This window comes from Melanotaenia boesemani, chromosome 2 (assembly GCF_017639745.1).
Source record: "Melanotaenia boesemani isolate fMelBoe1 chromosome 2, fMelBoe1.pri, whole genome shotgun sequence".
NCBI classification, from domain to species: Eukaryota; Metazoa; Chordata; class Actinopteri; order Atheriniformes; family Melanotaeniidae; genus Melanotaenia; species Melanotaenia boesemani.
The window spans coordinates 16,397,299-16,420,823 of record NC_055683.1 but is presented as its reverse complement, the minus strand read 5'-3'; the positions used below and the strand labels follow the sequence as shown (position 1 = coordinate 16,420,823).

The 23,525-nt window shown below is 40.9% G+C and overlaps 2 protein-coding genes across 2 annotated transcripts; both read left to right on the top strand.

Moving 5' to 3' along the window:
- The first annotated feature begins 12,272 nt into the window (after positions 1 to 12,272).
- Positions 12,273 to 14,645, top strand: LOC121649711. The gene is made up of 2 exons (XM_042000725.1): positions 12,273 to 12,888; positions 13,623 to 14,645. Exons 1-2 carry the CDS (start codon positions 12,323 to 12,325, stop codon positions 13,738 to 13,740), a joined length of 684 nt encoding a protein of 227 aa, XP_041856659.1. The 5' UTR covers positions 12,273 to 12,322; the 3' UTR covers positions 13,741 to 14,645.
- Positions 14,646 to 15,487: 842 nt separating this feature from the next.
- Positions 15,488 to 23,006, top strand: LOC121656970 (stonustoxin subunit beta-like). Its single transcript, XM_042012270.1, has 2 exons — positions 15,488 to 15,516; positions 21,584 to 23,006. The coding sequence occupies exons 1-2, from the start codon at positions 15,488 to 15,490 to the stop codon at positions 22,236 to 22,238; spliced, it is 684 nt and encodes a 227-aa protein (XP_041868204.1). The 3' UTR covers positions 22,239 to 23,006.
- The last annotated feature ends 519 nt before the right edge of the window (positions 23,007 to 23,525 follow it).

Sequence of the window (23,525 nt, the reverse complement as noted above, 5' to 3'; positions counted from 1 at the left end):
TGAAACAAACCAAATTATGCGCATAAACAAGGCAGGAGACGGACGATAGTGTGCGTCCATCTGTGTATTTGTCTTCTGCATTTAGCATAAATAGGCCTTTAGACGTCTGGTACGATGACAAAAGACACAGATGAGAATCACAGAAACATCATTAACATCATTATTTTTCTCTAAAAGGAGGCCCCGATTACAACTGTGAGGAAATTAGATATGACTTTTGAAGTCACTGCAAATTTAATTGACATTTTAAAGCAAACTTCTCAGATTTTATCTGCATCATGTGATTGATTTTATGATTAAGGAGACAGGTTTTTGATTTTAACAGCTATGCTGATGATTCACATTGCCGTGTCTCTTAATGACTTGGAGCCAGTTAATAGTCTTTTAAACTGTTTTTTTCAGATATAAAATCATGGATGGCAGAACATTTCTGAAAACTCAACCAGAACAAAATCTGAAGTTTTAATTATAGATCCTGTAGACAAGAGAGATCATTTTGAGCAAAGTAGGAAGTTTTAAACCCTCTCAGTTTGTAAGATGTTTGGATGTTCTTTTTGACACTGATATGGATTTTATTCCACACATTAAAAATAAAAACAGCAAGGATTTTAACTTCTTAAAAACATCGCCAGTCTGCCCATTTCTCTCTCTTGCCAGCACCGAGGTGCTGATGCATGCGTTGATATCTAGTAGATTAGATTATTGTAATGCCCAGCTTTCTGGTCTTCCTAAAAAGAGTATTTCTAGTTTACTGTTACTCCAGAACTCTGCTGCACAGGTTCTGACGAGGAGTCAGTATGGGTACATATCACACCACTTTTAAAATCGTTGCATCAAATCTGTATGCTACAGGATTGAGTTTAAAGTTATCTTGGTTGTTTGTTAAATGTCTTAATGGTCCTTGGCCTTGTTAATAATCCAATTTACTTTTAGAGTATGAATCTTAATGGACCTTGAGTTCCTCTAGTACCGGCCTTTTGGTTGTTCTTAACATTCATACCAAAACATAAGACAGGGCCTTGTCTCACCATTATGGGCCTCACCTGTGGAACGACTTGCCTGGGGACCTCAAGGCTGCAGAGACCATTGATGTTTTTAAAAACAGGCTCAAGAACCACCTCTTTAGCTTATAACTAAATTTTATTCCTCTTAAATTATTCCCTTTAAATTAGGGCTGTCAAAAATAACATGTTAACAGCATTAATTAATTTACGTATTTACCGGCGTTAAATTTTTAACACAATTAACTCATGCGTGACATGACAACGCTCAAACATCTGTCATTTCTCTGTTATGACAGCAGGACGTGGAGAAGTGGGATGGAAAAGTTTAGCCCGGTGGTTCTATAGATGGACTTGAGAATGAAGCAACCCATGGACGGCCTGGGACAGCCTACCTAGCCAACAGGAATTTCCCATAGCAACAACACAAGATATTGGATCACTTAAACATTTGAAATTACTCATAGGACACTTCAGTGGATGCTGAACACCAACTGGTAACACCGATAATAAAAAAAAAAAAAGACAGTCTGAGGCTCCGTTGTTTTCCAGCCAGTACACATGTTATTAACCCCTTAAAAATACACAAATATAAAATATTACTGAATTTTATTGTCACCACTTAACAAACATGCTTTTAATGTATTTGGTTTTGTAACGTTTCTAGTAAAGTGTAGTTAAAAATAAATACTTTTTTCATTTTTTTTTTTTTTTTATTTATTTATTTATTTTTTTTAACTTGTCCTGTCCAGCATCATAGCAAGCAAAATGATAATCTGGTTGCTGTATCGTGCTGAACAAATTTGCTCTGCCAAGGGGAGGCCTATGGGTAAGGCTCCTCTTGATAATGTGATTAATTTATTTATTTATTTACTTTGAATCACGGAATCTATGTAATCTTGCTGGACCTGACCGGAGGGGACAGAAAAAGATGGAAAATAGCAAAAAGAGCAAAAGGGAAAGAAGAAAGGAGACAAAAAGATCACAGACAGAAGGAAACGACCCTTCAATCCACACCATCACCAGACAACAAACAACAAACTGTTACACCTGTACATGAACACACCAGAAACTTTCCTACAACTTTTACAAAAGCAGAAACACACACATAGAAAAAAAAAAAAAAAAACAGGGCTGCCAGTCATTAAGAGTTTTTAAATAATAACCAAATCAAAAAGACATAACAGCGACCAGATACTAACTCACAGGAAAAATACAAAAAAATTTTTTTATAATTATCGCTTAGTATTAAAAACCCACTAGACAACTCAGTGACTGTGTCAGCATGCAGAGCATGAGAAACAAGGAGTGATCAGTGATGAAGAGTGGTGAGTGAGATCATGCAAATGCGACCTCGCCTCCACGGAGGCCAGAGGCAGACCAGGGCCTGGGCCGGGCCCTCAGCAGCAGACCCGGAGCACCAACCCATGCCACCCCACCACAAAGACGACTCCAGCCCCACCCGAAGGGCGGCAGAGGAGAGCCCCAGCAAGAGTCCCCCACGGTCCCGGGGCACAGGCCCCAGTGGGCCAAGATCAGCAGCCGCCGGCCCCGCCAGGGACCGGCCACCCAGGGCAGCCCAAGCGAAGGACCCAGGGCCCCAGGAGCCCAGAGGCGGCCGCCCCACCCCCCAAAGGCAGAGGGCCCGCAACATGCCTAGGAGGACCAGGCCCCCCCAGATAGCCACCCGGCGTAGGCCAGCACACACCCCGATGTTCCAGCCGCACACCCCGGGAACCAGGGTGCTATCGGCCCCCTCCCCCCACTCCCCATCTACTTCAACCTGCACCCCATATAACCCCACACTCACACCCTCCCCCGTGCCGCACCCACAATCACTCACCACCACACAATCACGCCACACACAATCCACCCACCAAGCCCGTGTGGGACACCCCAGGCGGACCAGCGGACAGCGAGCCCCAAGCACCCCCCCTTGACCCCTTGACCCAACCCCCATAGATAAATACTTTTTTTATAACAAAACTTTATTGAAACCTAAAAAGTACTCATCTAAGCTTGGTTGCTAAAATGGCCACCGTCTTGTGCGCAATGAATCCTGGGAGAAAAGAGGCCGTGAAGGATGCCTCACCAGCAGCCTTCGTTTAAGGTCAAACAAAGTGCAGATTTGAAGGGTGGATTCGGAGGTTTCTTCAAATTCTGTGGATTGGGACAGTGCTTTGTGCACTAGAGATGTGACGTTCATGAACGAATCGATTCTTTTGAACGACTCTTTTAAATGAACGATGGGAGCCGATTCACAGCTGTGAGCCGTTCATTTGTGAGCCATTCTTTTTATATACAAATTTTTGACACTGCCTTCATCAAATCAAATCAAATCAAACTTTATTTATAAAGTGCTTTTCATGCCACAGGCAACACAAAGTTCTTTACATGATTAAAAACATTTATGCATATCTCAGTTCATATCTCTGTTCAATAAAACAAGCCTTTACATACATCAAAGTAGAATAAGAATAAAAATACTCAATGAAATCTTTCACACAGTCACACGCACACACGTGTACACACACACGCCAAGCCCAACCCCCCCTTCCAGATAAAAAAGACTTAATGAATAAATAAATGAATAAATAAGTAAATAAGAAGTAGTCCAGTTGAGTAAAATGAAAATAAAATAACATTTGTGACATAATAGAAGTCTGATGTCCAACACGCTCCATTCATGTGAAGCATTTATGGACAGAGAGTATTGTTCGAAAACAAATACTGTGAGTTCTATTTAAAACATTTACTAGAATTTACACTGACTGCTCAGGTTTATCCTTTTTTATTCATATTTTTCCTATAATTTGTTAATCTTGTATAGTAGATTTTATATAGGTACATATTTTGATTGTTTGTCATTCTTATATATTGTGAAATTTTGTAAGATATTGTGAGAACGAGCCAGTCTTTTGAATGGCTCTTTGAAAGGAACGGATCCTCAAGATCCGGCTCCCTTCAAAGAGCCATAAATCCCATCTCTATTGTGCACCTTGATGAAGTATGTAGTCAACGAATCCGCACTTCGAAGTGTGCAGACCCTGAATTGGGACACACCTATAGAAGTGCAATACATGCGGCATTTACAGACATCTGACCTTTAAGCAAGAGAAGGTCAGTTAACACTAAATATTTGTAGTATTGACTCTTTTTGTTGATACAGTACAGTAAAAACAGGCCAATTTCAGACATAAAAACTTGCGAATGGTGATTAATCATGATTAATTAATTTGAAAGCTGTAGTTAATCTGATTAAAATTTTTAATCATTTGACAGTCTGAATTTTAATATTTATTTAATAAATTTTTGTATTTATTTCTAAATTTACTAATTTCAATTATTTATTTATTCTCTAACTGCAGCCCGTTTATGTAGCTTTTATAATTCTACCTTTTCTATGGACTTATTTTATACATGTTGGATAGATTTGTTTTTTGTTGTTGTTTTTAGATACTTTTTAGATATATTTTTTTTTTTTTTACTCCAGTGTTTTCCACTACCTCTGCTCTGACTGCAGCGTTGTTGCTATGGTGACTGTCCCTGTCTGGGTGGATGGGACCCTGCACTGCAGCTTTACAGTTGTGTAGTGGGCACGGTCTACCTGGGTCTGGGTGGTTTCCCATGGTGACAGCCTCTTTGGCTGTGGGTGGGATGGATCTCGGTGTGGAAGGATAGCGTTGTTTGTTGATGCACCCAAACTGAAAAGTACAACCAGTGCTAAAAGTTAGTCTGGAGCCCTGCACTTGTAATTTAATCCTGGCTTCCAGCTCTCTCTGTGAACCTGGTCTGTACCACTAAATCCCTGTCTTCTAAGAAGCCCTTCCTTCTTTGTATAGTGGTATGATCCTAGTCTTTCCTTGTATGGAACTGACCACAAAATAAAGTCCTGCCTCTTCTAAAGATCTGGTTCCCTTAGCTAGGAATCGGTTCTTCTCGTTCACTGCAGAATCATCTCATGTTGGGACGGGAAGTTGTTCTAACTGCCTAAAGCAAAAGCAGTGATTCACAGCAACAAACAAACAAATAAACAAACAAAGCTGTTGTCCTTCACATTGAAAAAAAAAAAATAATCTGATGTATGATCAGAAAAACACACAACACTGACCAATTAACACTTTTTATTTAAGTGACATCAGGAACCTAATCAAAAATTTACTGAATAACCTGAAATTTGGTTATTTTAACCCCTCAACACCTGAATTTATTTACAGTTTTAAAAAACAAATAAAGAATAAATCAGGCAAAAGAAAAAAAAAAGACTGATATAATGTAAGATTAATAACAATTATAATAAATAATGAATAAAGATGGCATAGCAATAAATACATAATAAGAACAAATAAAAGCAAATAAATAAATTGATCAGATAAAAAGAAATAAAATATATAAAGGCCAGAAGAGGTGTAACAGACAACAAGGGGTTAAAGCTCCCCTCTGTCCCAGGTGAGTGCTTTCCTGCTGAACTTAGTCACACCTGTAGTTTAATGCTGGAACCACTGATTGAACCCCATTCATCTGTTGTTTGACACTAAATCCTCATTTTATTTATTTATCTATTCTGGCTTCCAGGGGATTACCAGTAAATCATCACTTTAAAACTGGTCTCTGCTCAGATTTGAACATCTTAGCCTTCTTTGAGTCAAACTGCTGCAGGAAGAAACTCAGAACCAATCAGAGGAGGAGGAACAGATGATGGAGAGGAGTATTTCAGTTGATGATCAGATTAATGATGTGTGTTTCCTCTGCAGGTGAAGGTAGAAAGTGTGTGTGAGCTGATGTGAATCCAGCATCATGGATCAGGTCAGAGAGGAGGGAGTCCTTCCTTCTAAAACCACTCAGAGGTGAGATGTCCATCTCTAACGCTGGAATTATACTGGGTGCGTTTGTGTCAAGTTACAGCTGCGCCACGGTTTTGTTCCGACCTGCGTGGCATTTTATACCTGGGGGCGTGTCAGGTGTGGAACACCAGCAAGTGCAGTCCACCTAGGAGGTGAACACGAAATCACTGGAGAATTTACAAGATCACGTCAGTTCACGCGATAACATCCACAGATAAAGAGGGCTGCCTGTAAACAAAACGTCACCCTGTCTGTGTGATGTTCTGGTCAGTTGGATACGTCTTTGTGAGTTTCTTGCTACTACCATGGGTAAGCCCAATGATTTTTCAGTGTTTTCTGTTGTCATTAATTAAAATTTGTAACTTCAAAACAAACTCCTTACTTAAACTCCTAACTTACTCCTAGAATTTTTATTTATTATTACTTTTGTCAGATTCGAGTTACTCGTCCAGCTGTCTTTAGCGCCTCGTGGCCTGGAAATCCGCTTCCTGGGGCTTTGTAACCTAAAAGGCCTTTCTCCTTCTCCAGAAGTTGATGCAACAGAGGGTACTGGAGCATCAGATGATGTCTGCTGTAATAATAATGGTGTAGTGGGTTGCTCTTCAGATCCAGACTGTGATGCTGGGGTATTTGAATGCTCCTCCTGAAGATGAGCATATGGTCGAGGACCCCAGTTGCTTCTTGAACTACATAACATAAATGACATCAAACAGAAACGAAAAATAATTATTTTATGTTCTTTATATCATGGAAATAATTAGCAAAAGAATGTCATAATTTTAAGTTTCTGATTTCTCAATAATATTAATTTATACAATGTTGCTGTAGTTACAAATATTGTTATAACATTGTTAATATCCTTAACATAACATTCTATAATGATGTTACACACACCCTCTTAGCTGAAGATGGGGTACAAGGAAGGACATAATTTTAGAATACTTCCAGTCCTTCTGAGTCCCACCAGCTGACCCACTTGGCAAGACACTTTTTTCCTGTTTTTTTACAAAAGCATCCCAAAGTGCTTTCCATCTCACCTTGCAGACATCAACTAAAACAATGAGGAGACACATATCAACAACAACATTTGACACACACACATATACACACACATACACATATATATATCTATATATATAGATATATATATATATCCCCTTTCACAGGTACTTGGCCTCTGGGGACTCTCTCAGTAGCCTAGCTTTTAGCTATTGGCTAGGCAACACCACTGTTGCAAACTCTGTCCACATGGTGTATGCTGCCATTGAGAAAATAATGATGGGCAGGTTCTGACCTCTTCCAATTGAAGCAATGTGGAAGGAGGTGGCAAAAAGGCTTCTGGGAAAAGTGGAACTTTCCAAACAGTCTGGGAGCTATTGATGGAAAATGTGACAACAAAAGCACCACAAGTCTTTGGGAATCAGTACTTTATTTATAAGAAGACTTTTTCAGTAGTGCTGCTGGCACTAGTGGATGCCGTCTGCAGGTTCAGAATGATTCAGATGGGAAACTTTGGCAGAACCAGTGATGGTGGTGTGTATGCTGGATCTTATTTAGGGAGAGGTATGGAGGATGGAACACTTTGTGTGCCACCCAGTACGCCACTACCTAGTGCTGCTCACCTGGATGACGTCCCATATGCCATGCTGGGTAATGCAGCCTTCCCACTAAAGACCTATCTCATGAGACCATACCCCAGACAGAACCTCAATCACCATAAGAGAACTTTATTTACAGACTCTCAAGAGCACGGATGGTGATGGAGAATGCCTTTGTCATCCTGGCCTCCAGGTGTGGAATTTTTCATCAAAAAAAAAAAAACCTTGACTCACAACATATGGATACACTTGTGGTGGCAGCGTGCATCCTCCACAACGTTCTGCTTGGACCTACTGAAAACCAGACAATGCTGAATAACGCAGAGGAGCTAGGGAGATGGCACCTGTGCGAAACATGGGTGGAAACAGGACCTCCAGAGCGGCGTGTAATATCAGAGCCATTTTGACCACCTTTTTAAACTCTCCTGAAGGCAGTGTGTCTTGGCAGGACAGGGTGGTGTGAGTTCATGAGCAAAGTGGGCTATTGTGTGATAACACATTGTAAATATTTGTAAATAATTATGCCTCCAGTTTCAAAATTGCAAACAGTTGTAATGACTGATTATGCTCACAAAGACCTGTGGAAAGACCATTTGTTTCTAATTTTTTGTTTTCTTTTTTATTTATTTATTTATTTGTTTGTTTTAAATTAATGGATTATGGAATTAAAAGATTATGGATTTCCATACATACATTGGTGGACAACTGTTTCTGTCAATTTCTTAATAATATTAAAACTGGCTTTCATACAAATAAAAAACACCAAATTGAAATATTATCTGTTCAAAATAACACTGCTTTCATTACTTTATGTGAGGTACACTACAATTTTTCAGTGTAGCTGTGAAGTATCACCTTGTGAAAAGAGGAGGTGTTTTCTGTAGGGCTGTTATCAGCTATGAACATGGCATAACTACAGTGACTGCAAGTTGCAAGCAATTCCATAACTTCAACCACCAATAGTTAATGTGACAACAAGGCTGAGCTTTTTAATGCCCCTAAATAGTACATCTCCAAAAATTGAAATTATAATAAAACAATTTCCAAATGCAAGTTTACTGAACTTTAACACCGTCTTTCAATATGGCTCTTTACAGACGGACCGAATGCTTGTGGAAAAAACAAACAAACATAGTTATGTTAATAAGTATGTTAAACTCACCATCCACTACCATAACTGCTGATATCTCAGTCCATGCCTTCTCCTATTTGTTGTTGTCTTTGTAGAAAGGGTGGGTAATATCACATAAAATGTTGTGATTTTCAACTTCGACTATTAAGCTCTCGTCATCTATGCTGACAAAAGAAAAACTTGAGACCCCCGATTGATTTCTGTCACCTGCAATGATGTAATGTTTACATGGTTTAGTGCCGCTAATCGGCACGGGGGCTTTTATTTTGAAAAATACCGTAAGCTTTTATACTGCTCCCATGTCTGATTTCCTATCTGCCCCTATCTGAACTGCAAAGATTGACACATTCTGGGTGCGTAGAGCATCAAAAATAGGCTTAGGGCATAAATTTAGCGGAGCTCCACGACAACGCACTTCTGGACCGCTTCTGATACGTGCTGTCGCGCACCCGATATAAAACAAACTATTGACTAAAACAGCTGCGAAAAGGGGCGGAGGTGCAGCCGTAACATGCCGCACACGCACCTGGTATAACTCAGCCTTGACACCCCATGACTCTTCCCCATGTCAGAAATCAGAACACATATCACTAAACATCTGGATTCACAGGAACCAGACTGGACCTGAACCTGGACCTGGACCTGAACCCAGCTGTATGTCCATGAAGAGCAACCGGTCAAAACAAAGTTTTATGGATTTCCATCAAAATCATGGATCTAACCGACAGTGAGTAGTATTAAAATATAAAAGTCTAAGTTCAACTCTCAGAATTAGAGATTTCACTGTGAATCTTTGCTGCTGTATCATCTGATCTGATTCATCACAACTGAACATCCTGCATCATCCAGTAACTCTAGAACAACTGCAGTGCGATCCTTAAATCCAGTCAGATTGGTCTGATTTCATCTGATTCATCTCCTGGTCTTTAAGCCAGTGGTCAAAGCAGAGATGGATGGATGGATGGACACAGTGGTATTAACTGTTCTGTGTCTCTGCAAAATGAATCAAAACTCTCCTCCAAACAAAGAGTTGACTGTTAAAAATGGCGTCAACGTTTGGCCTTTGACTCCATTCGCTGGTTTCTATTCATTGTCCACATCCCTCAGTTAAACAGATTTAATTACAACATGTTGTAGCAGTGTTTCTGCTCTCATGATACCATATGACGACAGTAGCAGCATCAACACAGCATGTTACTGCAGATAAAGACAGACTTATTTCTGATGGGATGCAGCTTTACTAATCTTTCACACTTGCTGCTGCTTCCTAAACAACAGCTTCACCCCCCTTACAGCTTAGCCACAAACAACACCACATCTGTTCAATGTGTTTTAGCTTTTTTTTTTTACATTTTTGTGTTGAAATGTAAAACTGTATATTAGATGTTTATAAGAACAGCAGGATGGTGTTGAGATGTTTCTGAGCTTAAACACAGTGTAGACAGGAATTTCCTTTCAAATGGCAGGTGTAGCTGGACAGAGGAGAACAGGTCCTTTATGGAGTGTGATATTGCGGGAAGCTGCTAAAAGCTAAAAAGCTGAATGTTTGAGGACATCACATTGATGAAGGTGTTGTTTCCAAGTTCAGCAGAGGAACACCAAGCAAAGAGGGGCCTGATAAGGATTTAAGTTCAGAATGGGACCAACATAACTAAAATTTGTCCTGAATGACTGGAATGAAACTTGGCAAACAACTCTGCTGTTCTCAGTTTTCTTTTTTATGGATCTGCTGAAAGCTGGAATCAAAGCTTCTATTCTAGTTTTGGGAAATAATCAGCAGACCATGTTGTGAAATTATCATCAGAGGGGTTCATACTGGGAGCTGCCCAGTTCAACCAGTCTAATCCAGGGTACATCAGCAGGGAGGTAGCAGCTTCTCCATGTGACAGAATGTGATGTGATTCTTCCTGATTCCTCCACAGAGTGGACCAGCAGAGCTCAGAGTTTCCCAGTGGTCAGTCTGCCCAGCAGCATCAAACACAGCTGGACTCCATATTTATGGTCTGTACATGTACAACAACTACTTTTCCATCTCTTCTGTTCACATCATCTTCATGCTGACCTTTGTAGACCAGTGGATTGTCAGTGTGTCCAACATGGATCTGATGTTTGGCTCCATGATTTCAGTCTGATTGTGTCCTTCATATCGTTTCTCTTCCAGCTGCTGGAGGACAACATGATCACTTTCATGAAGAATGAGCTGAAGAAGATCCAGAAGCTTCTGAGTCCAGATTATCCAGAATGCTCAGTGATGGAGGCTGAGGATGAGGAGCAGAGGAAGAGCAGCAGAGAGGCGTTAGTGAAGATCACAGTGGACTTCCTGAGGAGGATGAAGCAGGAGGAGCTGGCTGAGCGTCTGCAGAGCAGTAAGAGGATTTCTCTAAAGATTGAAGCTGCTGGATAAATGACACATTTACTGATGTCTCAACACATGAACATCACATATTCACATCCTCATTCCTCAGAGGCTTCAAATCTTTACTGACTCTTCTTATTTCTTCTTTTCTTTCAGAATATTTTGCTCCAGCTTGTCAACGTAAACTAAAATCTGGTCTGAAGAAGAAGTTCCAGTGTGTGTTTGAGGGGATTACTAAAGCAGGAAACCCAACCCTTCTGAACCAGATCTACACAGAGCTCTACATCACAGAGGGAGGGACTGCAGAGGTCAATGATGAACATGAGGTCAGACAGATTGAAACAGCATCCAGAAAACCACACAGACCAGAAACAACCATCAGACAAGAAGACATCTTTAAACTCCCACCTGGAAGAGATGAACCAATCAGAACAGTGATGACAAAGGGAGTGGCTGGCATTGGGAAAACTGTCTTAACACAGAAGTTCACTCTGGACTGGGCTGAAGACAAAGCCAACCAGGACATCCAGTTCACATTTCCACTGACTTTCAGAGAGCTGAATGTGCTGAAAGAGAAAAAGTTCAGCTTGGTGGAACTTGTTCATCACTTCTTTACTGAAACCAAAGAAGCAGGAATCTGCAGCTTTGAAGAGTTCCAGGTTGTCTTCATCTTGGACGGTCTGGATGAGAGTCGACTTCCTCTGGACTTCCACAACAATGAGACCCTGACTGATGTTACAGAGTCCACCTCAGTGGATGTGCTGCTGACTAACCTCATCAGGGGGAAACTGCTTCCCTCTGCTCGCCTCTGGATAACCACACGACCTGCAGCAGCCAATCAGATCCCTCCTGACTGTGTTGGCATGGTGACAGAGGTCAGAGGGTTCACTGACCCACAGAAGGAGGAGTTCTTCAGGAAGAGGTTCAGAGATGAGGAGCAGGCCAACAGGATCATCACCCACATGAAGACATCACGAAGCCTCCACATCATGTGCCACATCCCAGTCTTCTGCTGGATCACTGCTACAGTTCTGGAGGATGTGCTGAAAACCAGAGAGGGAGGAGACCTGCCCAAGACCCTGACTGAGATGTACATCCACTTCCTGGTGGTCCAGACCAAAGTCAAGAAGGTCAAGTATGATGGGGGAGCTGAGACAGATCCACACTGGAGTCCAGAGAGCAGGAAGATGATTGAGTCTCTGGGAAAACTGGCTTTTGATGAGCTGCAGAAAGGAAACCTGATCTTCTATGAATCAGACCTGACAGAGTGTGGCATCGATATCACAGCAGCCTCAGTTTACTCAGGAGTGTTCACACAGATCTTTAAAGAGGAGAGAGGACTGTACCAGGAGAAGGTGTTCAGCTTCGTCCATCTGAGTGTTCAGGAGTTTATGGCTGCTCTTCATGTCCGTCTGACCTTCATCAAGTCTGGAATCAACCTGCTAAAAGAACACAAAAAATGTCCTAAGATGTCCACAAACTTAAAGAAACCAGGTCTAAAGCATCTCCATAAGAGAGCTGTGGACGAGGCCTTACAGAGTCCAAATGGACACCTGGACTTGTTCCTTCGCTTCTTCCTGGGTCTTTCACTGCAGACCAATCAGAGTCTCCTACGAGGCCTGATGACACCGACAGGAAGTGGCTCACAGACCAATCAGGAAACAGTTCAGTACATCAAGAAGAAGATCAGTGAGAATGTGTCTGCAGAGAGAAGCATCAATCTGTTCCACTGTCTGAATGAACTGAATGATCATTCTCTAGAGGAGGAGATCCAACAGTTCCTGAAATCAGGACGTCTTTCCACAGATAAACTGTCTCCTGCTCAGTGGTCAGCTCTGGCGTTCATCTTACTGTCATCAGAAGAAGATTTGAAAGTGTTTGACCTGCAGAAATACTCTCCTTCAGAGGAGGTTCTTCTGAGGCTGCTGCCAGTGGTCAAAGCCTCCAACAAAGCTCTGTAAGTACATATATAGCAGGATGTGGAGAAATATACTGCTGCTGTTTTATAGGACAGAATGTGACAAAGAACTACTTGTTTTACTTTTGTTTGCTTCAATTTGCTGTAGAGCAGGTTTAGTTCTGAGATCAGAGATGAACACAGGTGAAAGCTCAGCCTCATACAAATTTGAATTGTTCAAACAGATATGGGTGTAGATGCTGAGAGTCTCTTTCCAACTCTCTTAAAGAGAGATTGAGTTGTTTGATTTTCACTGATCTTCATCTTCCTGAGAGATGTGTCATCAAAAGCGAATGCTGATGGAGCTTAAAAATTCCATGGTTACATTACAATCATTTAGCAGACACTTTTCTCCAAAGTGACATACAGTGGTATTGGCAGTAGCATTAAGGGTCTTGCCTAAGGATCCAACTGGAAGGTAGTAATATTCTTCCCCTGGGGGAACTGAATTCTGTTCTCCCACATGGGAGACAGATACCCTACCAGCTGAGCTATACAGCTGCATAAAAATAAAACTGATTACTCTAAAGTCTGCTCCTGCAGACAGTTAAACATTTGGAACTGCTGTAACTTATTTTTATGTACTGTGAGATCTGACTGGATTCTGCAAAGTTGGGTTCTTTGAAAAGCTTCATGTGAAAAGCTGCAGGACTTCTGAATTAGATCTTCCAAGATCTCTTGAATTTACATCTAAGAATCTGGACATTGAACTGACTGCAATATGTTGTTTTCAGCATTTCAGTGGACAAGAACAGCTTCAAGATGCATGACCATCAACATTCAGTAACTGGGAGAAATCAGACTATTGTAATTATCAGATCTGACACATCTATATGCACTTCTGATATGTGATATTATGAAAAACCCTTGACTACATTTTCTCGTCCATTATTGGATTTAACAGATGATGTATGTACATGGTGATGTAATACTCAAAACTTTCAGACAAATTTAGAACATCTGGTCTTTGTTGAACATGGCAGGGCCTACAGTTTTAGCATTAGCTGTGCTAATGTGAAAGCTAATAATCCTGCAAAACAAACTACCTGTGAATGTTTTACTTTGTTTATACTCTGGCTTTACACTGCTGCATGTCATCGCATTTTTCTTTTGTGTTCCTCTCATGTTGTTACTGCATCGCTTCCGTCTTGTAACAGAACACAGTTTGTTGCACATGCAAAGACATTAAAACCAAAGAAATCAGATTTGTTCCAGATTTAGGAACAAATGGAGGTGTGTTAACGTGATTTCTTATAACCAGATTACCTGAAAAAGGATATCAGATTATGCACTCTACATGATGACTTGACTAATCTTGTTAACTCCAGGAATCAGATCATGATCAGATTGATAGTGTGCTTGTAAACAGGCTCATTGATGGTGTGACACAGCTCCACCATCACAAAGCTCATGATGTGCTGATAAATGCTAAACTCTGTTCCTCACTGATCTGTTCTGTAATCAGCCCCACCCATCAACCTGATTAATTCTTGAGGTACATGCATGAATCTAATGTTCAGACTGTCACTGATTCTTGGGAAATTCTCAGCCACCATGCTGAATCCTTGTTTATTCATGATGTCTTTGAGCATTAAAATCCACCACATGGACACGATAACAAGGTTAGAGACCTGATTTTCTCTACAGGTGGTCCTTCAGTCTGTATCCACCACGAGGGCTGATTATTTTGTCACATATATTATTTGTGTTTTTCTCTGTAACTTTCTCTCCAGGCTGAGTGTGTGTGGTCTCTCAGAGAGAAGCTGTGGACCTCTGTCCTCAGTTCTCAGCTCCCAGTCCTCCAGTCTGACAGAACTGGACCTGAGTAACAACGACCTGCAGGACTCAGGAGTGAAGAAGCTGTGTGATGGACTGAAGAGTCCAAACTGCAAACTGGAAACTCTCAGGTCAGGATTCATTAAACTGAGAGTTTAAAAAGAGTTTTTATTAATAACTAATAGAAAACCTATGGAAGCTGTTTGTATGATTGTTTCTGATTTAGGCCTCTTACACCACATGAACTTAGCAGAACCAGTCACCGGTTCCACATCCTGAACCTCAGAACAGGTTCTGTAATAAGTTTAAAGTGCTTTACAAACAGACCTTTTCAGATACACTCATAAATAACTGGATGAACCCAGTTTAATTCTAGGGCTGTGTTTTTCTATTTAATAACGTGGGTTGATTATTTATGCAAAGTTTAAGTTAATCCTGCTCATTTTCATATGATGCCATTGACAATAAATAACCAAAAAAAATTTCAAGTCAAAATAATTTAATTTAATAGAACTAAATGATGAATATTCCCTTATTTAATTTGAATTAACAGTTAACCCTTCAATGCAAAGTGTCCACTACCATGGACACCTGTTTAAAAGCTTTTCCAGTTTTCTACTGTATGTATGGGTGAGGTTGGTAAATTTGTACCAGGCAGGATCCCAGGTGCGGGCTGTGCAAAGAGGCCTCAAACAATCCAGCACCTGAAAGCAGGGTGCAAAATACTGGTAGAAAAAGAATACATGGAACGCCATAACCAATTAGCTGTCAAAGTGTACAAAAACATCTTTGCAGAATATGGACTGAAGACCCCTACGTTACAATGGGAAACACCTCCCAAGGTGATGGAGAGTGAGATGACTAAGATCCTGTGGGACTTTCAGATAGGACAGAGAAAATAGTGGTGGTCAACCATCCAAGACATTGTGATCATGGATAAGCAGCAAAGGAAAGCCGTACTGATAGACGTAGCCATCCCCAACAATGGAAACATCTGGAAAAAAGAACATGGAAAAAACTGGCGAAATACCAAGGGCTCAAGTAGAAAGCCTGGATGCTGAAGGTAACAGTAGTACCAGTGGTCATCAGAGCACTGGGGGCCGTGTCTCCCACACTGTGAAAGTGGCTCCAACAGATACCTGGAGAAACATCAGACATCTCCATCCAAAAGAGATCAATCCGAGAAACAGCTAAGATACTGAACAGGACCCTCAAGCTCCCAGGTCAACTTTGTTCTCATCCACGAAAAAAACATCATTTTAAATTCACATTTTGCCCCACATGTTTTAATCAGAATAAGTAGAGTCATCAGAGGAGCCTCTTTCTAACTCCACCAGGCTGAATGAAGGATGATTGATGCCTTTAAAAAGATACACACTCTGAAAATATGATTGGTGGATCTCTGTAGAAACTTGGAAACTTGACATTTGTCACAAATTGAGTCATGAAGTCATAAACAAATGAAGACACAAAGCCAATAATGTGAGACAGGCCCAGTTTTTCTGAACATCTGATGACATTCAGCTTTAGTTTCACAGCAGTTCTCTCAGAGTTTCTGTCATACGTGTTGTTTTCTGCAGCCTGTCAGGATGTCTGATCACAGAGGAAGGCTGTGCTTCTCTGGCCTCAGCTCTGACCTCCAACCCCTCCCATCTGAGAGAGCTGGACCTGGGATACAACCATCCAGGAGACTCAGGAGTGAAGCTGCTGATGGCTGCACTGAAGGATCCACACAGACTCAGGTATGGAGAGGCTGCTGCAGCCACACAATGTCTGATAGAGGAGGAAGATCTGCAGACATTTTCTGTTCTTCACTCAGTCCTGCTTCATGCTGGATATGAGTGTTATATGAACCATCACACATGTAGGAGCCTTTTTCCTTTGCTCACAGCAGATTTTTGAATAGGGGAGTCTCCAAGGAGAACATCTGCAGGAACAACAGTGATAACTGTCTGATGGTCAGAACTTCTTCAGTCTGGAAACATCTCTGCAGGTTAAAGGACATTCTGTCATAGAAACACCTTTTCTGTCCTCTGACCCTGGATCAGACACAGAGATGGTCCAGGAAATGTTAGCTTAGCTTAGCAGAAATATTGTGAACAGTTATGTAAAGTTATCTTTATAAATCAGTCAATGTGAAAACGTCCACATGTTGATCAGACATGTATTCCTACCTCTGTATAGATACATTTATACATTGATTCTCCCACTTACTGGAGGCTCCTGATGCTGAATCACAGCAACAGACCCAGAAAATGAATTTAGATTAGACACATATGGGGTAGGAGGTATTTTGGTCCCTGAAGACTCGTTCCTTCCAGATTCTTTCGTTCATGTTGTTTTATGTTGGTGTCGGTGCTCCGTGCAACATCACACAAGTGTTGTTGCAGTATCAGTTTCCTTCAATTAGCTGCACGCAGCTGATCAAAATTATGGAGACAGAGACCCCTCCCCTGATCTAATCTGAGAAGAGGAGTTAGACAGGAAAACACAAGTTCTTTAGTTCTTCATGCTCCTGAAGTCTGGCTTAGTGTTTTATGATTTGGACTCATAATGAGGACATGAATCAAAATGACTGAGAGAGTCACTGGATTTCTGTCCAGATTTTGTCACTTTACAGTCAATATTCACTCAACAGTCAAATTACTTAAATGTACGTTGGTTTACCAAAAAAATGCACCTTAATCCTGAAGATTTTAGACCTGCTGGTGGACTGGATTCTTGTTGGAGTGGATCAGGAGTTTTCCTGTATCAGTGCGGCTGATCAGTGGTGTAAATAGATGATAAGGACCTACTGGAGGCACTAGCACTAGAAGTCCCACAGGCCTGCCATTTGGCTTTTTCTAACTTCCATGCCCAAACAGCAGCTATGTGGCTGGATTAGTTTTGAGCTAATATCCAAACTCAGGTGTGAACAGACGCCATTGTTCTGCAAATGAGGCATATACTCACACAAAACAGAAAGGGAACTAATGTTTCTTTGCCTGTACCTGTTTTTTTGTACTAATTTCAAAACAATATTAACAATTTTCCCACTACAGTTGAGCTTATTTATTGAGAGAAAGAAGCTTTTTCATGGCCAGGTTATGCACAACCAGTTGAGCAGGCTACAATGAGTAATGATATTTTCACTTTGTGATCACAGCAGAAAATTATTTTCCCTTCTCTTCTTAGTGAGAGGTCGACACAGTTTATTTATTTAATTTGTTGCTAAGCTTTATTGCCCAGAACTTGATGTCAAACATATCGGGTTTCTTTTACTGCAGGAAACAGCAGTGAGTCTTCATTAGGAAAGATTGCGGTGATATACCTACCTGGGCTTTAGGATGCGATTGAGTTGGCAACAAAAGGCCCCCGAATTTCAGAAGCTGCAGCAAATCTGTCAGTCCCAACTCGTTTACTGCGCATGTCCATGTCATTGACGTGTAGGTGTCGCATGATGTCTTGGATGCGGTTTCAGGCCATAATGCCGATAATCAGTGGGTGTCCCAATTTTGCCGACCATGGATGGAAGTTTGATTACCCCCCGCATACGGTGTGTTTTTAAAGCCCCTTCCAGTCCCTACTCAGGAGAAAAGCTCTTAATAGACATCTGAGGTTTCCAGCCTCTGTTCAGGCATACCTCTCCCCCCTGGTCTGAGCACTTGATGCATATCGTGTCTGTGAACTCCTTATCTGGCAGGTAATGGCTGTGTTTACACATAAAAGGTGGCTGTTGAGTTGTTCATTTCAAACTACAGCCTTTTGGCTGTCCTCTGGGCATGGTAGCAGGAGCAAAGGCGGATTTATACTCGGACGGCATCTACGTCACCGCCGTAGGCACTGCATAACTTCATGGAGCCCCGATGTGCACCTCTTCCAGACCTGATGTAACACCCTTGCTACGCAGACAGTTACGCAGATGTACTCCCCTATGATTGGTCAATTTGGGATTACAAGTTTCCGGATATTTAGATCTTTTCACTGAATTTGTGTAGTAACCGCAATTTTTAAAAACAACACCCAGTGAATCAAGTTAATGAGAGGCTGATCGAATCATTTCTTTGTTTTTTTCCACAAGCTAATAAAGACTATTTTAAAACAGAAAATACGTACTGAAGTGAAACATCATAAGAACTCCGACCTGGTGAGTTTACCGTCTGATACCATTCCTGCTGCCACCTTCAGATTAGGAGGAGAAGCTGCAACACAACACTAAAACGATGTGTACCCCCTACACTCGAGTGTGAGAGCAAACTCACCAGCATCAGCTACACTGTAACCAGTCACACACAGATGCAGCACCAGTATAAATCCGCCTTAAAAACTCCAGGTTTTCTAGTGCACTGATAATGTTGATTTAGTCATGTGACAATGACTGCATCGGGTGTGTGTGCATGCATGCGTGTGTGTGTTGTGATGAAGATGATGATGGGTACATCACTTTTCCTAGTTAATGTGAGAGGACTCAGTATGTTCACAGCTGATGTTGAGGAAAGATGAGACAGACTTTCCTGAATCCTGTTACATCCTGTATTTCAGAAGCTGCAGTTCCATGTCTGACCACCAGAGGCAGTCTAACCTCTCCTCTTCACTCAGGACTTTAGAGCCTTGATGATCCCATGCTGCTTAATCATTACTAATTCAATAATCCATCAGATGATCAATCAGCTTTAATAACAGTGTAGATGTTGGAGTCAGTAGAAGCTGGGTGATGTGATTGCACTTCAAACTGGAAATGAATAAGCAGACCGGATCAGATCTGGTGGTGAGTTGATGCTGCTGATCCCTCTGATTTGTTCCTGCTTTAGAAAGAAATGTGTTTGTGTCCACGCAGCAGCAGGATCTGCAGTAATAATATAAGGAAACAAATCCTCAGTGTGATGATGAAACAGCTGTTAGTGGTCAGTAGGAAACAAGCCGTCACAGCTACAAACATACACATGATATAGCATGCTGTTTTAATAATTATTAGCTTAACGGGATATGTATTTCAGGTATATGTAATTCAATTTTTCCTGGTCAACATTAACATTTGAGATATCTAAAATTACATTCCTACTAGAACAAATGACGTCACATTCCCCATTCATGTGTATTTATTTCCAGATATCCCAAATCACATTCCGCCTATCTAAAATAAACATTTTGGATATCAGAAATAAAATTTTTACTAGGGAAAAACTGGAGTTTCTGATATCAAGAGGTGTTTTGTGCAACTATAGTTCATTTGCAGCTCCTAGATTAGCTCATACTTCTGTCTGCTTTACTTAAACTTGCAATCCAACAGAAAACATAGTTGCCCGACCAGTGTAACACATCTAAGTTAGCATAAATTCAACTTCACACACAATTCTACCAACAAGTGGCTACTGTCCCTACATGCTAAGAATCTAATGTAAGTTAGCCAGCCACACACAATGTCAACAAGTGGCTACTATTGCTACATGCTATGAAGCTAGTAAGTTAGTCAGCTTTAGTTTGCGGTTGGTTTAACGTTATTGTTGAACAATCAGTCGTTGGTGTAATGTAATAAACAACCACCACCAAAATTTTTGTTAGTAGAAGAGACGAGGAGGAGGAGGAAATGGAGGAGAGAGGATTTGACAAAATTGTATCGTATAATAATATAATTTTTGTCCTGTCTTTGTTCGTGAACTAAAATGTCCATAGATTTTAGCCCAGTTTTTATTTAGTGAACTACATTTTCGTCTCGTCTGATTTATACATCCATCCATCCATTTTCTGCCGCTTATCCGGACTCGGATCGCGGGGGCAGCTGCCTAAGCAGGAAAACCCTTCCCCCTCCCCGGCCACATTCACCAGCTCATCCGGAGGGATCCCGAGGCGTTCTTAGGCCAGCCGAGAGATGTAGTCCGTTCAGCATGTTCTGGGTCTTTCCTGTGGGACGTGTCCGGAACACCTCACCAGGGAGGCGTCCAGGAGGCCACCTCATCTGGCTTCTCTCGATGTGGAGGAGCAGCGGCTCTACTCTGAGCAACAAAAACTGAATGATTTAGTCTCAGTTATTGTTTATTAATGAGGGATTTAGTCTTGTCTAGTCTAGTTTTCATCTGGTAAAAAATGTGCGATGACGAAAATATTTTCGTTTAGTTTTCGTTAAGAAAATAAACACTAATTTCCAGTCAGTATATCTTAAAAATGGCCAACTAAAATTTGTAAAGATTTGTGGATACATGAAATTTGGTTCTTACTAACACATTTATAATTGTAGATATCTCAAAATTCAGTTTCTGCAAGCAAAAATTTGATTGAGGATATTTTTAATGAGAATTCTGACTAGTAAGAATGTAATTTTGCGTAGGAAGAATCTAATGTGGAAATCTACCAAAATGGACGACATGGAGTGCGCTTTGAATAAATGTCAAAACGGCTTGCCACTCACATCATGGCCTCAAACAGAGTCTCTGACAGTCATTTAGCTTCATGTGCAGGAAAAGAAGCCACTTTAACATTTCCCAGCTGAGTCAGAACAAAGAATCTGAGCCAGTCTGCTCTGCAGAGGATATTATTGTCAGAAGTTGATCAATCAGACTTCAGGACAGAGAGAAGATGCAGCTCTTGGTTAGATCAGGAGTTTCTGCAGAGTTCTTCATCTGTGAAGAGATGAAAAGGAGAAGATGGTTGAAAGAAGAAACTGTGACTTCCACAAAGCAGTTTTGTTGTTGTGGGTGTGGATCAATCAGCTTCCTGATTCTGCTCCTTCTAGTCTGGAGATGCTCCAATCAGGTGGACGTGTCCAGATGTTGGACCGTTCCTTTTTTTAGTGTAGAACAAAGTTTGTATGAGAGCCATGTAATGTCCATGTTAGCATGTTCTGACCCCCCCTCCTCCTTTCAGGGTGGAGCCTGCTGGAGAACCATGGTTGAGACCAGGAGGTCTGAGGAAGTGTAAGTGTGTTTTCATTGGATTCATCACATTCAACCATCTTCACACTGTCCCATCACTCATTCATCAGTCAGCATCAAAGTGTCAATAGATCAATAACTGCAGCTGGATTGTGTTTGTTCTCTCCATCAGATTCCTGTCCACTCACAATCAACATGAACACAGTGGACAGAAAACTCAAACTCGCTGACAACAACAGGAAGGTGACACATGTGAAGGAGCTTCAGTCATATCCTGATCATCTAGACAGGTTTAACTGGATTCCTCAGCTTCTGTGTGAAAATGTTCTGACTGGTCGCTGCTACTGGGAGGTCGAGTGGAGAGGAGACGTTTATATATCAGTGAGTTACAGAGAAATCGGAAGGAGAGGAGGCATCAGAGACTGTTGCTTTGGATTCAATGATCAGTCCTGGAGTCTGAGATGCTCTGATGATGAAGGTTATTCTGTCTGGCACAATGACAGAGAAACATTCATCTCCTCCTCCTCTTCATCTGTCTCTAACAGAGTAGCAGTGTATGTGGACTGTCCTGCTGGCTCTGTGTCCTTCTACAGAGTCTCCTCTGACTCCCTGATCCACCTCCACACCTTCATCACCACATTCACTCATCCTCTCTATGCTGGATTTGGGTTCTGGTCCTGGTCTGGTTCCAAGTCTGGTTCCTGGGTGTCTCTGTGTAGAGTCTAAAGAGTCTGATCATAGCAGAGAAACGCTGGCTGGCTGGTGAACAGTTCAATCTGTACATGTGTGTCACTTTCACTCAGAAACATCTTTTCAAATTTATGGATTCAATCAGTTTCTGTGTGAAACTCTTCTAAATGATTCCTTGGAAACTTCTTCCTCTTCCAGTCCTTTAAAGATGGAAGCTGTGCTTCTTCCAGGATCCACATGTTGTTTCCAGTCAAAGCTTCACACTGAATATCAGGATGTTGTGTTCACTTCATCTCAGCTGAAGTTAGTTTCACTTCGGGATGCTGGAAATGAAAATCCTCCTAGTATTTCACTCTTAGTTTGTTTGCTTCATTCTGTCTTTATTTGGACTTTGACATTTTGACATGTTGAACTAAAAACTCATTTTCACATCAGAAATGTCATGTTTTGCTTCATCTTTCAGCACAAATGTTGATTTTTTTCCCCTCTTTTTTCTTCGATGTATTTTATTAATTTGATTTGGAATTTTGAAACATAATGACAAAATTTCTTTTGATTTTGTTCTCAACATATAAACTAAAATGAGTTTAGACCTTTGTTAAAATGTCTGATATTTGATCTGATTACTTTCAATTGTGTTAATGGCATGTTTGTGGTTTTGAAATTCTATCTCATATGTCAAGTCAAAAGTGTTTTTAATTTCTTTATTTAGGTTTTGATGTAGTATGGTATCAAAATTTTACCTAAATTTTAATATTTTTTGTTTTGTTGTTTTTAATGTTTCTGTGTTTAATAAATCATTAAATATTTTTTGAGGATTTTTTTCTTTCTGTGACTTCTCGTAAATCTTATTTCTTGACGATGATGATATGAAGGCTTCAGGCCACTCTTAAAGAAAATGACTCTAGACGACTCTATAATGAACAACTATAGACCTGTCTATTGCCTGACCTATCCATCCATCCATCCATCCATTATCTTGACCTCTTATTCCATTACGGGTCGCGGGTGAGCTGGAGCCTATCCCAGCATTTTAACAGGTGAGAAGCAGGGTACACCCTGGACAGGTCACCAATCTGTCGCTATTGCCTGACCTATATCTAAGATTATTGACAAACTTGTATTTCATCAGCTTAATGATTTTTTAAATGAAAGTGGAAATCTTGATAAATTTCAGTCTGGCTTCCGATCTCATCACAGCACTGAAACAGCTCTGGTTGTGTTAAATGACATTAGGTTGAATACTGATCCTGGTCAAGTATCAGTGCTGGTTCTGCTGGATCTCAGTGCGTTTGATACTGTAGATCACGGAATACTGTTGCA